Source organism: Notothenia coriiceps, unplaced genomic scaffold (assembly GCF_000735185.1).
Source record: "Notothenia coriiceps isolate Sejong01 unplaced genomic scaffold, NC01 NC01_scaffold00022137, whole genome shotgun sequence".
Lineage (NCBI taxonomy): Eukaryota > Metazoa > Chordata > Actinopteri > Perciformes > Nototheniidae > Notothenia > Notothenia coriiceps.
Window position 1 is genome coordinate 42,568 of NW_011354838.1, and position 18,069 is coordinate 60,636.

Consider the following 18,069-nt stretch of genomic DNA (forward strand, 5'->3'; position numbering starts at 1 on the left):
AGTACGTACGTAGTACGTTAGTACGTAGTAGTAGTACGTACGTTAGTACGTAAGTAGTAGTAGTAGTAGTAGTAGTAGTAGTAGTAGCTGTGTGTGTGTGTGTGTGTGTGTGTGTGTGTGTGTGTGTGTGTGTGTGTGTGTGTGTGTGTGTGTGTGTGTGTGTGTGTGTGTGTGTGTGTGTGTGTGTGTGTGTGTGTGTGTGTGTGTGTGTGTGTGTGTGTGTGTGTGTGTATAATATTAGGGAACCTTTTTTTGTGTAGGTCTTCTTACCATTTCTGCAATGAGGAACTAATCTCCTCTCTACTTTCTGCACAATCACACTAAAATAGAGACGTTGATCTACAGAGGATGTGACACTCAATAAGAATGATTTGAATAAGGTCAAATGGATAAATGCTCCTAAGCAAGACACTGAAGACCTTATTGATTTTTCTCTGTGAGTTACTGATCTCAGGACATCATGACAATAATAATAATAATAATAATAATAATAGCCTAAACTTACAAATTCAATATACAATTGGTGTCTTCTTTAAAAATGCCAAATACAATCTGGCTTACAGAGCATATATTCTTCTTCCCTGGAGTGTCTGACAGTTTGTTTGCCTTGATGAGCTCTGAAGCAGACACAAAGCTGGTCTGAGGAGTGATAACAGAAGTGTTCCCCTAGAGACGCTGCTCCACATCACAGACCTGCTCATCTAGCCGCCTCTTTAACACCGGAGTAAGCAGATCTTTTTTACAGCCAGCCTGAAACAACTGTGGGTTTGGTTGGCTGTTTATAGTGGTGTAGTAGGGTGGAGAGACAGGGAAATAAGAGGCAAACACGCTGGTTGGTGATGCGTCCCTAACACCACAGGCACAGAGATATAGCAGTCAGATGAGATTCATTAGCAGAACCAAATCTGTAGAGGATCGACTGACTGTCAGCAGCACAGCTGGGACAAATATCCACAGCGCTGCAGAGAGGCGAAAACAATGTGAGAAGCACCGGATCTTAAAATCAGATGGTGTTGAATTTACCAGAACATTTATTCATCTTGTATTATGCCTTACTTTAGTGGATCGTAATTGGGTATGAAATGTATCTGCAGATGCTTTCCAATTCTTTTTTATCGATGTCAGTTTGAGCTACGACAAAGGTTTGTTTAAGTGTTGCCTGACAGACAAGGTAAGGTAAGGCTTACCGGAAATGTATGTTGCTATTACAGCATTGTTAAACACTTGCTGACCTGCCTGTGACGAAAAGTGAGAAGTCAGCAGTCAATAACACAATGTGAATCACCGCAACACACAATAATGTGCACAAAGAATACGAGGCAGGTTGGTTCAGGATGGTCCGAGATAAGCCATGGACACACAAACCACCAGATATATGCAAACACTTTTGTAAAATGGCATATGTAACTGAAACCTCTCAGTATATAAGGCCATCTGGAACTTGAAACCACACTGGCTTTGATGTGAAACAGCCACAGTCACTTTTTATCCTGTTGTAATATACTGCAACATACATTTACCATAACCACTATTTGATCACTCTGACTTCTTGGACTTGGCTTTGTTTAGGGGTTTTAGAAAGATTAGGTGGTGGAGGGGTGCAGGAACGAGTCCTAAAACCCAGAAATGAGTTAGCATTTTGGCAGTTCCCTCGTCTCAAAGTCAGCCATTTTAACGTGTTTTTGGTCAAATGTGTGAAATAAATGATTATGACATTTAGTTTCTACAACATCAAATCTTCAGTAAATACCCCACTCGTAAATGTCTGGAGCCTTTAAGTATCATAACAATGGCGATTGCTAGACTAGATGAGACCACTAAACGTCATCTTCTCGAGTCCATTACAAGTCTGCCTTTTGCTTAGTGATTGTGAAGTGAAGTCATGCAACAACCATGTAGTTCTTTTATAGCCAATTGATGGCTATTGATTCTGCCGATTGCATTTACACTTCAACAAAGTGGTGTCAATATGCGAAAATGTTTCTGCTGTAAAAAAACGTGTACGTATTATATGCGTTTGTTCGTCACAGAACAAATCACATTAGCTTTCAGTCAAGAGAGCCCTTGCCATTTTAGGGTTGTCATCCCTCACCACCCTGGTTCAGAACATAGACAAGTGAATTGATGTTTGGTAATTTACAGCACCTGGACTTCGATACAGCCGTCACTGTAAAAGAATAAAATCATACGGGCAACATGCGAGCCCGAGAGATGACATCACTCCTCTGGTATCCATCATCTCATCTCTGCTCCTCGTTACATTACACGTCATAGCGTGAAAAGGACAGACCGACACAGCAGCCAGCTGACTGTCTGTCTGTCCACCACATGTCCTCTGCATTCCCAGACACTGGTAGTTATTAGGAGCTTTAAACACACACTTGCATGTCTATTTTCACCACAGGCCTTAAACTACATTTTAACAACTGACGACCACAGAAGTCTCACGCTCAAGGCCTGCTCAGTTCAACAACTGCTGATTTCCACACTAGTAAACATCAAGCTGGCTGGTTTGAATTAGGGCACACGTAATGTTTGGCTTGGTCAACTTAGGAGAACCGTTTGTTTGGTGGATCCTTTTTCTGACAATTATGGCAAGTTGTCTAATCATGGGAGTGTACATTATGTGAGTTGGCGTGTAGCAGTGGCAGCAATTTGTTTGCGTAGTCAAAATGACAGGTGCCAAAAAAAATTTTTTTATCTTGCTTTAAACTAAATCTGTACAACATAGATAATATTGCACTGATACATATGGTTAAGAAAAAATCAACTCCTGTATTTGTACGGAAAAGTAATGCTCAACTGGTTTCTAAACTCTTGCAGAAGTGCCAAAACTCGATCAGCAATGACTATTTCACAAAGATATAATACTCTTTCTGGATTCTTTGCAGGCATCAAATGCCAATGATAAATCAATAGAGACAGACAAGTTGAGTGTTCCAATGTATCAACTACAAAAGCATTTTGAGAGAAACTTTATGTGCAATTTTTCTCTTATGTCAAAACGATGTGCATGTATCAGCCTTGTTCTATGTTTTTGCTCTGGAATAGTTGTAGCTCTTCCTTGGCACAAAGTATTATTACAATCAGATCCGTAGCTTTTCTGTAATCCTGCAGACGAACACAAAATAAACACAGAGGAAAACCAGAAGAGCAATCGGAAAGTTAACCCTAACCCTAGTCATTTGAATCCACTCCAAAATGTAATGGGTTCTTCGTTTGCCAATGCTAAACGCTTCCACCAAGTTTCCTGACAATTGGTTCTCCCATAATCCTTCAGACAAATAAAAACAAACTGAAAACATCACCTCCTTGGCAGAGATAGTTAGGTTGTACTGTATAACATTGCATATGTATTCCCTCCAGTGGTTTACTGGACCTGCTCCTGCTACATTAAAGCACTACCGTTTGTAATGTCAGTTCCCAGCTCATTGCAGGGAAGTACATAGCCTGCATTGATCCTCACATTAAATACTGCTAACACTGGAATGTGCTTGTCTAAACAGGAAAGCCTGTAGTGTGATTACATATTCACCAATGTCTGTCCTGTGAAAATAAACCTTTGTAGAGATTCTGCTAAAACTGACATATTTACAGAGACAGGAATTATTAAGACCAGAAACTGATCAAAATCTGGCTGTGGGATTGCAATCACAACATTGTAAATATCTGAAAGAACATTGTAAATGGGATGTAAATGGGATGCTGGAATGCGCTGTAAGTTGACACATTCCAACAATTATATATTTAACGCATAATGACTTGGCAATCATTTATTAATGACGTGAGGCGAAATGAGCCAAATCACAACAAATGGAAAGTTCTGTGTTTGCTCAGCATCAGGAGTTTGTTACTCTACAGTCATTCTCTCTGACTCAGGTGTGAACTCTGCCTGACCTCTTCACTACAAAAGGGAGGGAAAGGGACAGCTGTTTCTAATAATGTGATAACTCTTTTAATGTTTTACACCATGCTCAGGTAGCTTTACAGTTCATTTTAAAACATGGGGGCGGGACAACTCTTATGGGAAAGGTTGTTTTCTTTGGAGAATGGACAGCATGAGGGCACAGAAGGACACAGGGAAGTCCCATGAGAGAAGGGTCTAGTGGGATTTGGTCCAACACCTCCCTGAACTATATGTGGCTCCACAGATGCTGGTTTAAACCACTACATCATGTCTGAGCACTGACGGCTATCTTAGACACTGTGAGAGTGTGTGTCTCCTTATCATCTCAAATGTCAAAGTGGGCTTTAGTGGATCTCCAGAGGCATGTGGATCTTTGCCGAGGCACGAGCTGCAACGTTAAGCATCTTAACATGTGATGGTGATGTCTTGTTGCTGTTGGGGCTGCATCAAAGATAAAAAGAAACCCCCCTCTTTCCCCCTAAGAAAGTCTTTCCAGTTGGGTGGTTGCCCTTTAGGCTACGACTAGAGAAGGCCAAGTATTGTTTGGAGATGTGATTCGACACTTCCAAGCACTTTCTGTAGATTGATTTTTTTCATGAAGAGTCTTGCTCTGCTGTATGCCAAAGTGTCAGGTTTTAGTGGGTTGTAGTTTTTTCACTTTCTGTGATGGTTCTCATTTATCTGGGGCGCATACATCATTGCATACCTTGGACGGCCGTTCTGTTGTTGCTGAAACTCAACTCTGCTACACACAAACCTGTCTCATTATTATGACAAAAGTAATCTGTCAGTGAGATTAGCTGACCAGTGGACTGGCTTTGTAGTTGTTTTAGCTGGCAGACCCTCATCATTTAACCGAAAAAGAGTCTTCTTGGCATCCAACTTCATATTAGGTTGACTTTTATTTCCTCTGTTGGAGATAGATTTGAATGTTATTGCTTAAAGTAAAGTATTACAATTCAGATTTGACTATAAATCATTAAACATCCATCCTCATATATTTCTGCTATCATCTCATCAAAAAGCATCCATATCTACCCAAAAATCATTGAACCTTTATCATAATGGGTTGAACTGAGATATCATGAAAATAGAAAAGATCCAGAAAGTGGAAAACACCCACTTTTGGAAACACTGTGTAAAAAAAACACTTCAAAAGTCATAATTCAGAACGAAAACAAAGGAGAGCGTTTGCTTATCCGCCTGACGATTTTCCAGACAAACAATGCAGTTGATTGTTCGATCATCAGGTTCATGATGAGCAGTGTATGAATGGGTTTTAATGCTGACTTCCGTTGTCAAAGCGTTTTGAGACTCAAAGACTAGAGAAGCGATACATAAAAGCAGGCTCTTTACCGTTTACTATCGATGAGTAAAGTCACAAGATTTGTCGCTATGCGCTTTGTTGAAGAAAAACAAAACATCTCTAAAAGAGGCATAAAAAGCTGTATGAAAAAAGAAAAATAAGTGTGTTTTATAAACAGTATTTATTTCTTCTACCTCTGCAAAAAATGAAAATATCTCATTTAATATAATTAGCGCAGTTTTTATTTGTATCGAATAAGGGGGAATTCATGGTGCAAAGCGTGGGCCTTATTGTAAATTCATTTCTTAGATCTGTGGCACAATAAGGGTGATTGGCTGACTAAGGTGGGCGTGTTAAAAAAAGTATTCTAGCAACAATCAAGCCAAACAAAGTAAGTAACCCATCACAACAGCAGAGTCAACAGCTAAGAAAGATGTTTCATTAAATACATGCATCCATTTATTCCATAGATACTCCCAACAATGATTTCTTTCTCCTTTGAAAATGAATGAAAAACCCTGCTAATCGCTGCTTTATAACTAAGTGAGGAGATAACACATTTGAATTAGACTTTAAAAGACAATACCAAACAAAGTAAAGAGCTCTGGAGTATGCTCTTTGTGTGTGAAAATGAAACTTGCAAGCTGTTTGTGGCGAAGAGATAATCATCAGCAAACATCACGTTCCAACACACAACAATGAATCCAAACAAGCTTTCGTCGCAACACGAGAAGTCTGTAGCAGCCAGTGAGGTATTACCTTTACACATAGGCAAATGTCTTGCTTCATGTTGCAAATGGACTGACCAATATGTAAAACACCAACCTCTCAGTTTCCAAGCATTGTTTTAACTAGCCGGCTATCTGCGTGACAGACACAGGAAAAGGCAAATAAGGACTCAAAGCAGGAAAAACATGCCCGGCTACTGGCTCACACAGGTGTATGTTTGTGGTTTACAGCAGCAGAACAAACATTATCATGCTGTTTAGAATCATTATGGGCAATATTAATCATGCATTATAACAACCTCTACTCAGTGGTGAAATGTTATGAAGTACATTTACTCAAATGCTCTGCCTACAGTAAGTACCATTTTGAGTGTTTCTACATTATGCTACCACAGGATTTGTATCTTAAAAACCTGGAATCTTTATACTTCTACATTTTGGAAGTCAATATTGTAGTTTTAGTTTTTTGTTAGTTTTACTCCACTACATTTATTTGACAGACATATATGTTACTATATATTGATATAATACATTAAACAAAAAATAAATCAATAAACATTTAATTATAGATTAAGATATCCATTAGCAGTATACACATTCATTCAAATGTGCTATATCTCAACCATGACCAGCTGTGATGAACAAATTAATCCATAGATAATCACAATCCCGTAATTTAATATTGGCCATGAAGGACTTTTACTTTTAAGAGTTTTTAACTTTTGACAGTATTTTTTCATTTTGTTATTGCTTATTTTACTTTATTTGTGGTTCTATAACTGTCTTATTTTCCTTGAAAATCAATGTTTCATTTACTGAGTGTAAAATGTGTATGCCTGGCAACGTAGAAAGACACAAAGTGAAGACGGAGAGCAGTTGGAAAGCTTGAACTCTCCTTAAACTCCCCGCTTTTCACGAAGGTGTTAGCACTTATTTAATAAGCACAGTCTGTTTGGGAAGTTTAGTTTCCTCTACAGCGGGTAGTTGTGTGTGTGTGTGTGTGTGTGTGTGTGTGTGTGTGTGTGTGTGTGTGTGTGTTTTCACAGTAAATGCATGCCCTCAGCAAGGCAAACAAGCATTAGAAGCTTACATAAACAGCCAGAACGTGAGTCACGATGGCCATTCATTTTTAAATGCAGCCGTAACGAGTACGTGCTGTGACAGTGCTGCTCAGGGACCATGATGCAACAGGAGGGCCCCACCGAGCGGTCGAGCAGCTGGGTCTTATCTTATCCTTAAAAACATCTAGTATGCAGCCAGTAGACCAGTTTACGACTTGTGTACCTTACAAGTCTCACAGATAATTAGCATTTTAAATATTTCCAGCAAATTCATTTTGGAATAATCTCAGTCTTCATTATTGATTGAGCGCAAAATCTTACTGTGCGTCAATTCCTGAGTAAATAAATCAAGACGCAATGACAGTCTGGCAAGGCAGGTGTTCCGCCATTATAGTGGTTTCTCCTTTCTTTTCCCCCACTCAGGCCGGCCATGCTCGGCCTTTAAAGAGAACAAATCCTACATTCTGACAGTTGATATACATTCCCTTTAACTCCTTTACAACTTGTGGCAAAAAAATCCTCTTTAACGGACTCAAACGTTTCAAAAGTGTAAACATGCACACAATACACAAAACGACCTTTTTCTTTACGCTACCCTTGGTTACGTGTAGGTAATGTTTCCATCTTGCGAATAATTCTTACAATATGAAACCAACATTGCCATTATGTGTAATCCATAGGATTTTAACGACAAAATGTTTCCTGTTCACTGTATGCTTTTTACATGTTCATCATGTCGTTATGGAAAAATACAACTATATATATATATATATATATATGTAAAAAAGGATTTGCCAATTTGTATTAATATGTATTCTATTTTTAACATTTGGTATGTTCTACTGACCTCCATTGAAGTTTCGGCTTGTTTTTCAATGTTTTCGGAGGTTTAAGCAAAGGCCAAGGGAACAGATCAAAAGTCCCGGGGCGGATACAAGCATTATCTTTCCCTTGGTGGAGGTCTGTGCTCTCCCAGTGCCTTTCTAGTTTGTAATTGCCTTTATACAATATAAGGACTAAATTGTCCCACAGGGATTCAATCCGTATTACTACATTAAGTCTTCATTGTCTCATGAGGTCCTTATGTTCGGTACCATGTAAGTCGGCATGAAATGACTTCATGGCTTCAGTTGTTACAGAGACATTCCTGTTTTGTCTCTTCTGCTTCTTCAATGTTAAAGCTACTCTTGGAGCGTTTTGTTTCGAATATAATTAAGCATGAATGTGTTTCCTTGAATTAAGAAAATGCAAACAAAAGTACTTTTTTCTCTTCTCTTTTTCTCCTCTGGGGTCCTGGGGTCTCAATTCCCCAATTATAAATCAGTCAAATATCTTTCAATTTCTTGAGTATTAATGCAGAACATGTGATGAATATTTGGGATTAGGAACTGATCTGGCACTCAAAACACTTCTTTAACTGACTGTAACAGCATAAAGGGTTAAATAGATCACAGCGAAGTGGAAATGGAAAGTTCACATTTTCTCTCCAAACACGGACTTAACATAAATAACACTGTAAAGGGGGGGGGGGGGGGCTTTTTTCAGGTCCACGCTCTCCAATGGCAACACGAGCACTGGCATTATGACATGAGATGGAGAAAACCTTTTGAACTAAAGGCCACTGGCGCTCACCTCTACAATGTCGCAGTTGGTTCTGCTCTCGTGGGGTTCGTTGTACTCGGTGTATTTCAGCAGGACCTTGTCCATGTCGGTGCTGGCATACTGGAACAGCTTGTTGGAGCTGTTGAAGATAATGAGGGCGATTTCGCAGTCACACAGAACGCTCAGCTCATAGGCCTTCTTCATCAGACCAAACTTCCTCTTCATGAAAGTCACCTGGAAGGATACAAATCAAGGATCAACCTATTTTGTTTATCCAAAATCCACTCTCCACACACACTCAATCCCATTTTTTTGATAAACGTTTTGTCTTCTTTAAATGCATTTGTATTTTATCTTAAGGAACTCTGTGTTAGGTTAAGGTTAAAAATAAATAAATAAGTTAAGAGAAAATAGATACATCAACCCTGTTAAGAACCTTAATTATCATATCTAACCAGATGGTAATTTATTATATTTTGGTTTGTATACGTCACATATTTTTCCAATCTATAATCAAAGATATTAACTTGATTTCTTATTCTCATGGTTATTTTTTCCATTTCATATGTATTTATAAGTAATTTTTTGTAACAAGTGTCAATGCATACCCTCAATCACAGTAAACATTCCCCACATTCGAAAGCTGCTCTAACCAAGACAATATAATGTCTGATAATGAGCTAACACACTATTAGCAGAAGACGCCAAAATACAAAGTCAGTAAATGACATAACCTTGTATTGTAGAGAGATAAAAGTGAGTCAAAATGTCTCTTTGTCACAGGAGGAGGAGGAGGAGGAGTTGACTAAAACAGGGTGGCAATAACCTCAAATCTGGCTTTTACTGGAATGCCACTGATTGAGTGGGTGGGGTCAGCAACTGAGTCATGTTTCCCATCCTGTAATGATTAAGTGTTCAGCCTTTATCTTATCATATTTACTTAAGTCCAACTCCTCAGTTAGGCATAAAGGATTGTTTTGATAATCATTTAATCTCTTTTTTATAGTGTTAACTTTAACACTATTATTTTTATTTTATCCTTTTGCAATGTCCACTGTCATTTTATTTTGCAATTAGACGCAGAAAACTTCAACCTGATTTTCAGTAAAGATTTATATTAGTCTATAAGTGTGGCCGTTTTAGTTTTATCTAATTTAGTCAAATGAAATTGCAACTATTTAAGTATGGTTTTTAACATTTTAGTTTGTCTAATCTTCCAAATATCACCTAGCTCTTTTCTCCCAAGCTCTGTTGATGTAGTCACATGTCGTGTTCAGTGACGTCTGTCGAACATATCAGCTCACTGCCTGCATTGAGTCAACTGTGTTTATCTGTGTTTGTCTTCCTTCCATCATGGCCTCTGTGAGTATGACAACATGTCATCACATATATAGAAGCTGCCTTCACACCTCAACATCTCCAACCATGCAAAGTATCAGGTGTATTGGTCATTGCTGCTCCTGGATTTTGGCCATTCACAACACAGCTGACCTTAGTTGTTGAGCAGCTTTACTACAGCCTTAAATAGTTCAGGCACTTGAAACTGTTGATGAAGAAGAGTCCTGCTTCTTTAATATTACCAACAAGAAATATAAATACAAACAGTCAAATACAATGAAACTTTAGCACTGACAAATGGATCAGAGCACAGTCATTTGGGTTCTAATCAGACTTAAACTCTAACTACAGTTAATTGATAAAAAGCTTCACCCTTAAACCAGGGGTGTCAAGTGCAAGGCCCCAGGGCCCGCGACTTCATTTCATGTGGCCCCACAAGAGCTTGCAAAGAATATAATATGTTTATTATACGGTTACATGCTGATTTACAGAAGCACGTTGTCCATAAACTACATGTCCCACAATGCATCTCAAATTTAACTTTTTTCTCAGAATTTGCCTTTTTTTCAAAATGTTACTTTTTTTTCCAGAATTTGGCTTTTCTTTTTAAATCATTTTGTGACATTCTCCCTGAAAAGACTTGCAATTATTTGCCCTAGACTTCTTCTTTCAGACGTAGTTAATTATGAAGTTATTACCCTATCCGAAAATAATCCAATGCAGAGGCAATAATGTAATATAATACGTTATTTTATATATATTAAATATTTATATATGTATTTTTATATAGTCTTAAAGTTACAACCGGCCCTTTGAATGCAACCATAATGTTAATGTGGCCCGCGATGAAATTGAGTTTGACACCCCTGCCTTAAACTTTCAATATCCCCAAAGGTTTCAGGTGGCGTTTCAGTTTCCTGTTTGATAATTTAATCTGTTTTAACCCAGTATTCCCGTACAATTGCAGATCATTTTGTAGAATTAGATTCAGTGGTGGCTGTAGGATTGAGGGCTTTCATTTGTTTAAAAACATTCAACGATTGCTCTACAGCATTCGAAGTCCAAGTGACATGCAAAAATATATTTTTTTGTCAAACCAAATGTGTGGGCTTCAGCCTTTCAAAAACAACACTTTCACAATGGTAAAAAAACAATGCCATCCTGATTGCTGCACACAAAAGTGAGGCAACACTGAATAATGATATTCATTAAAGGGAGTGTACTTAATAAAAAAGGATCCTTTCATTAAAATGTAGGATTTACTAAAAATGTTTAGGGCTAGGGTTAGGTTACATTTGGAAAACCCTCCACAGAAGACAATGGGATCTCTTCAAACTGACATTTGCAGTGGCGTTTCAAGCAGAGATATTGAATATGTTCAGAATAACTACTAAACCTCTCCAACACTGTTCTCCTCCTCTCACATCCTTTAAAAACCAGAGACACATTTCTCTATATTGCATTTTACATCGTATCAATTTCCATTGCACCTCCTCACCTTCACTGGGAATTCCCTAGTCCACAAATATCCTGTCAACCTGCTGTAACTCCTGAGCGCTGCCCTACTTGTAAGAATGAATTCGACCTTGACAGAGTGGAAACTGAAACCTTAATGAGTCAGTAGATTGGGTTAAATGTGGGGAACCTGGTGACTTACAGCTCTCCACTTCCAGTCTAACTTGGAGGCTTTTAATCAGGGAACTGAGGGGAGTAGTGGCTTTTTTATATTTTATAGCAGAGGAAGCCACATACAGAAAGGAATGTGCCGCTGATAAGTGATGTAGTCTTCTATTGGGTCGTAAAAGTATATTTTCTTTAAACATTTTCCCTAGTGGGTGATATAATGTCATATTAGTCTCCTTTGCAGTTTAATGTTCTGACTGCATCAGATGGCCAACCAAGCTCATGTTCAACAAGCTGAACATTTGCACCAATGCCAGAAGCATTTGCATCATTAGTAATGACTGAATAAATGCTGCATCTCATTAAAGTAAATTAGATTAGATAATGTTGTCAAATGGACGCTAAAGTTCTCTGACGATTCCAAAGGCAGTTCAAGTTGTATTTTTTTCCTGATGTTAAACAATGTTAGATGATAATGGTTATTACTTGAGCATGACTTGCAAACAGATTTCTATGAAAAGAGATAACAAAGAAGTACTTTGTTCCTCTTTTAGAATCTACGTATAACTGCTGATGGTTGGTGTATCGCTGGTTCATCTTCTTACTGTTATCATTATCTATTCAGCATGTTGTGTAATGGTGTGATCGTTTGAAAAAAAAGAGGAAAACCAGCTTGAAGCCCTTGATGCTCTTGCAAGATAAAACGAGACACATAAGCCAACTTCCCAAAAATAGAGTAGAAGAAGCTAAATATATAGAAGTCTCCAGCGATGCACACTCGACAGCTAAAGCAGTGTCTATCTAAAAAGGCTCTTGCCAAGACATCCAAACATCAAATATACACATCATCCCAGATATTTATTTTCCAGCCACATCCCTATTTCCAGAGCCTGCGCCTTGCCTCCAGACAGGCCGGTATGTGTTGTGCTGTTGGGGGTGATATATATAGAGGAGACAGACAGAAAGAGATTCCAGTGGGCAGCAGTGTGGCTGCGCGAGGAGACGGTGAGGAGAGAAGGCCACTGTGTGTCCCTAACCCTGACCCACCCTGCTAATGACAGGGTGCTGTCCGGACCCAGCTAACCCCAAATTACTGCCCTCGCCACCAGCTGTGACCGCTGCACTCTCCATAAGCAGAAACTCCTTACAGGGATCTTTGATTGCTCTTTCGATTGAAACCGAATGGGACCCAAAGAACGTACCTTGAGGGATCCCTTTGAGAAATTTTAATGAAGCTGTCAATACTTTCACATGCATTTAACATGTGTTACTTCAATATAAACTCAATGGGGCTTAATTTAATATGTAAACGTTTGGATATTTTAAAATGTAGCTCCATTTTTTGGAGAGTGGGATTTTGGCGTGATTCAGAGCAGCACATCAACACATCACATCCCATGAAAGCAAACCAAAGCTACTTCTACATAATGTTTACCAAAGCATAAATATACCCTGTGTTTCAGTATGGATGTTTGTTGTGATAGAGAAGATTTAATGTTAGACAGAGTAGTCTCCAAAAGAAGGAGCCTACAGATTATAGATTTTTATGTGTAAACAACGTCTGTTACCCTCAGGTTTTTGTTGCCAAAAACAAAAAAGGCAACATTCTTCTATAGAGGATGCACTTTTATTTGGTGACCGCCCTCCTTAAAATGCTTATTTGTTAACCTTGTTTCCATGTTTTTGTGTCTAAGTTACAAATGGGGACAACACTTTTTGAAATGAGTCAAGTACTGCAGCAGCCCATATTTCTGTTGGGCCCCATTCACTTATGATACTCATCAGAGAATGTCAGATTTAAAGACAAGCACTTTTATTGGATGTGCATCTGTGTGTAAATGAAGGGTTGACCAGCTGTCTTGCTCTCGTTAAATACTTGAGCAATTTCAATAAAATGTGTCCCTATTAATAACTTAAACATAAAAACAAGGAAGAAATTACGTTTTTTGAGGTTAAAAAATAAAGCAACCTCAAATGACCCCCTCTTTAGCCATTACAATGGTATAGCAATTCAACAGTACTTCTCAAGTTATGCTGTACAGTAAAGGGCTTCGAATAAGTATACAATTAAATGGTTAAAAATTTGAAATGAGACAACAAAGGCAGAGGACACTGACCTGTCTGTTCCTTTCATCCACGATCCGGGCGATCTGGATCTTCCTCCTCCCCATTGTCAAAACGAATTCCTCCAACAGCCAAAGAAGAATATGAGAGGGCTCCAGGTAGTTAAGACTTCAACAGGCAGTCCTCAACACATAGTTCCACTGGCAGCTGGGTTACTCCAGTATCAGTTTGGCATGGCTTACTGAAAAATACCAAGATAAAGACAGGGTCAACAATCAGTAAATATACATTTAATGTATTGCATAAAACAAAGATTGAATGTTTACAAGAGCATTACTTTACAAAACGTCATAGATTCCTTGCACCAAGACAGAAGGCAAAATCAAAAAATCCAAGTTGGCAGACCATCATTGAACTCTGAGATGGTCTTGGCATCAGATAATATGTACCTTATATGACGGATTAAGAAATACATCTATACAGTATTTACTCACTCACTCTAGTTTTGAACAATTCTATACAAATTTTACCATTCAACCAACCACCTCTAACACAGTCTGTATGTGTCAACTTGGCACAACCACAATGATCATTCTTGCAATGAGTCTTCAGGCTTTCCTTTCATAATTTGGGTTCCTGGAAGGATGAACATCAATGAGTATCACCAGAAGTGCACGAAGACCCACTACCATCCAGAGGAACTAGCTAGTCTAGTGACAAGGACATGATCACTCCCACCTTCAAACTCCTAACCAGGACAAAGACAATGGTACCGGTGACTAAACCAGCATTTCTGTCACAACGAGAAAGCTATTTCGTCCTCCAACATCTCTCCCAAAGTCATTTATGTCTCAGAAGACTTTTGCTTTGGAATTTAATCTATGACCAATGGATGAACAATACACACACCAAGAAGGACTCAAGTAACTGATAAATCTTCATCACACACCTTGTTTAGCTGGCACCAAACTCCCTTTCACCGCTGCAGTCCTTCACTTGCACCAACGTGACAATTCAGCCCAGAGGTCTTGAGTGAACTCACCCCTGCTCTCCTCCTGCAGGAGTGGCCACCTGCCTCCTTGTCTCCCTTCTTCTCCTCAGCCTCAGCCCTCCTTTCTGAGCCCTGCCCTCCCCCAGAGTTCCTTCGCTCTTCTTCTAATCTCATCTGATCTGGGAGGAGGCAGAGAGTGAGGCGAAGCCAGGCTTTATCCTAACCCTCTCTGGATTACTGCAGCCTGTGAATCCCAGAGCTGAGCCACCATCACCCCACACTGCACACCCAGTTCATAGGGCTGGGAGAAATACATTTGTCATTCGCCAGTGGAAATGTACTTGTGATTACTTACTGATTCAAATGACATCTTTGCTCAAATCTAATACAAATGAAGTGCCAGTCTCCTTAATCAATGCCCCATACAATGGATAAATGAGAAGGAATAAGATGAAATAGAAAATCCTATGTTGATTTGAAATGCATTTAACATCTAGTGGTTTTATGGTATTGTGGTCTTCTACATTTTAGTGATTGCTTTCTCAGTCACTATTGAATTTCATATATTTCTGTCCTCAAACATTTAGGAGCTAGGTTTTATATAATGGCAATTGGTTTACAATGAGATGCACGCTCTCCTATAACCAGGGGTGCACATAACTGGTACGCAGGTAGGCATGCGCGGCAACAATCTGAAATGCGTACCGTCACTTGTGAAGCTTTTCCAGAAGGCGGTTAGATCACCAGACGACAGAGTTGGTCTCCGTGTGCACAGACAGAGCTGCTGTTAACGTCGGTTTGTACAACGGAATTGTGCCAAAACTACGACAACCGGCTGCGGAGGGAGACTCCCCCCCCTTCGCTGGAGAACTGCGCTAAAACAGCTGATCATAGCGTTCACGATCTTTTTGACAATCAAGATGATTTGATGGCAATACACAAACATAAAAAATAAATAAAAAAAGGTCTTATCTCATCTCACCTGTGCTGCTATTCCATGAAAAAAGAGACTTTTATTTTAGCACGTTGTTACAGTTACAGGTACGGATTCAGTAATATTTTTGTAGCAGTGTTACGTTACTCCATAGGGCTCTAGAAGAATACTTGAAAAGCAGGAGGGGTTTCTAGGACTTCTGCAACATACACAGGAATGCAATAATTGGGTTATATTTGTCATGTGTTGATCTGCATAAGACACAATGCACTGGCTTCAGCAGTAATTGGTTAGAGACAATTTTGAATTACAGTTATTAAACTTTGGTAATTATTATAAAACACTTATTAATGCCTTATTCTACATGACCATATTCTACAAGTAATAAGCCATTAGTTGAGAGTTTTTCCTCTGTTCTGTGTGACACAAAAAAAATGCGAAAATCGTGTTGGTGAACACGAATCAATAGATTAAATTAATTTTGTGACTATAACACGAAATGCCGTGAGACTGGGTTGGTTATTCAGACACAATTAACACTTATAGTTTCATGTCTTATGAAATAAATAGGAATAGATCATATTTGTTAAATTTTATTATGGGAGAATTACTATTCTTGTGGTACTACTGCTTTATTAGTCCCATATTGAGCAGAGCAGATTAAGACCAAAACTCATGTACAACAACTTCCTTACTTGCAACTAATTAGAGGGTTATTGAGGGAAAACTCTCAACTAATGGCTTATTACTTATAGAATATGGTCATGTAGAATAAAGCATTAACAAGTGTTTTATAATGACTAATAAAGAACCAATATACTGCTAATATGCATGTTAATTAACAACTAGTTGATGGTGAATTTGTGTACCTTAATATAAAGTGTTACCTAAACTTCTTTTAAACTAATCTCTTGTCTGCCAGGATTGAAAAACTGAAACTGGGACAGACACTACTGCGTCCAATGCCAGTGTTAAAAAAGACAGCTACTACGGATTATCCGACAATTTAAAATGCCAAAATCAAATTTCTAATTTTCCTCTACGATCATATGCAACCATGTCTAACAATTACGTTCCCACAGAACTAAACTGCATTCTCAATTACGTTTAGCAAGAAACGTATTTTCTCCCACGTTACGTTAGTTATGAACGTATCTCAAATACGTTTATTTTCTACATATCTTCTAGAAACATATTTTCTCACACGTTACGTGTGTTATGAACGTATATTAAATACGTTTATTTTCTACATATCTTTGCCATTTATTGTCTTGCTTATAATAATGATAATAGTCATTTATAAATATCATTTTAGAGCACACATTTGAAATCGAGAATCGGGCTCGATATATGGTTAAATTAAAATCATTAGGCGAGGCTGTAATTTCGCCAGCTGTTACTCTCATGAGGCAGAAAATAATAGTTTTAACATGCCAAAAAGCTGCTGTATCACCTCAAACATTAAAACAGATCCAGAGTTACGTGTTTCTGTACTTCCTCTAAGAAGAAAGGACAGTAAAAGAAGATCTCTGTGGCTTCAGGCTTGATCGCCGTTCAAATGACAGCGTTGGTTTCCCCAAAAGTGGGCGGGGCTGTAAAGTGACGTAGATTTTACCCTCATCTATTATTCAAAACCATTCTATTTATTCTAACGTAAATTACATGCCAGTGTTTTATCTTTTTATTACTTATATTTGTATACTCTATTTGCTATGAGTTATATCTGAAGCAAATTATGTTTCTGAAGATGTGTAGTCAATTCCACCCTTCAATGTAGCATAAATGTGAACTCTCATTAAAGGAACAATACCGGAAACAGACGTAGGAAAGATCCTCAGCTCGCTGATTGGATATTTTAGCCACGATCTGTCTGTATTGTATTTTGTCTTGTCTTTTGTTTCATGTTTTATTTTGAAAGGTCTTCACCTCCTGTCTTGCCTGTTTCTGTCTGGCTGGTGTCTTGTCCGCAGAATCAGTACTTTGGTTTTGCTGTCCTGGGCGCTTATGTCTACGGTGTGTGAAGGGAAGCAGGACGCCAAAGCAGAATATAAACTGAAAAAACTCCTTTATTTCACGGGCTATTGAATATAACACAATGACCAAACAGAACACTCCCGCGCAGAAATAGTCGATGGCACAAGACGAACCGAGCCAAGACAGAAAGAAAAAACAGAACTTCAAAATACACACAAGACTAATGCATACAAACAAGAACACAGCTGAGGAGGGAGGAGAAAACACACAAACACTAGGGCAAGCCAGGGGTGGGTGGAGGGGGTCAGGAGGACGGGTTTTGGGCTGACAACCCCAGGAGCCACGGCAGAGGACAGGGAAAAGGATCTCGGTGGAGCGACAGCGGTGGCATAGGCAGGAGAGCCGAAGAAGCGGGGGTCTCCGGGCGGACGACCCGGGGGCAGGCAGAGTCAAGGATGGGGTCATTGGGTGGACGGGCCCCGGGGGGCAAGGCAGCAGTCGCATGGGGAAGAGTCGGGGGCAGGCCCGAGGGCCGAAGAGC

At 39.0% G+C, this 18,069-nt stretch overlaps 2 protein-coding genes across 3 annotated transcripts in view; one reads left to right on the plus strand and one right to left on the minus strand.

Moving 5' to 3' along the window:
* Window positions 1-18,069, minus strand: part of LOC104953732 (myocyte-specific enhancer factor 2A-like) — a 55,055-nt gene that overhangs the window by 21,661 nt on the left and 15,325 nt on the right. For both annotated transcript variants that reach the window (XM_010780715.1, XM_010780714.1), the window contains exons 2-3: window positions 13,683-13,870; window positions 8,635-8,838 (exon numbers count right to left, since the gene is read on the minus strand). In XM_010780715.1, coding sequence (XP_010779017.1) covers window positions 8,635-8,838; window positions 13,683-13,736 — 258 coding nt within the window. In that variant the 5' untranslated portion in view covers window positions 13,737-13,870. The remainder of the gene's footprint in view (window positions 1-8,634; window positions 8,839-13,682; window positions 13,871-18,069) is intronic.
* LOC104953735 (kelch domain-containing protein 4-like) overlaps window positions 14,274-18,069 on the plus strand; it is an 8,020-nt gene continuing 4,224 nt past the window's right edge. The window contains exon 1 of the mRNA XM_010780719.1: window positions 14,274-14,342. Within this exon, the coding sequence (XP_010779021.1) occupies window positions 14,274-14,342 (69 nt within the window). The remainder of the gene's footprint in view (window positions 14,343-18,069) is intronic.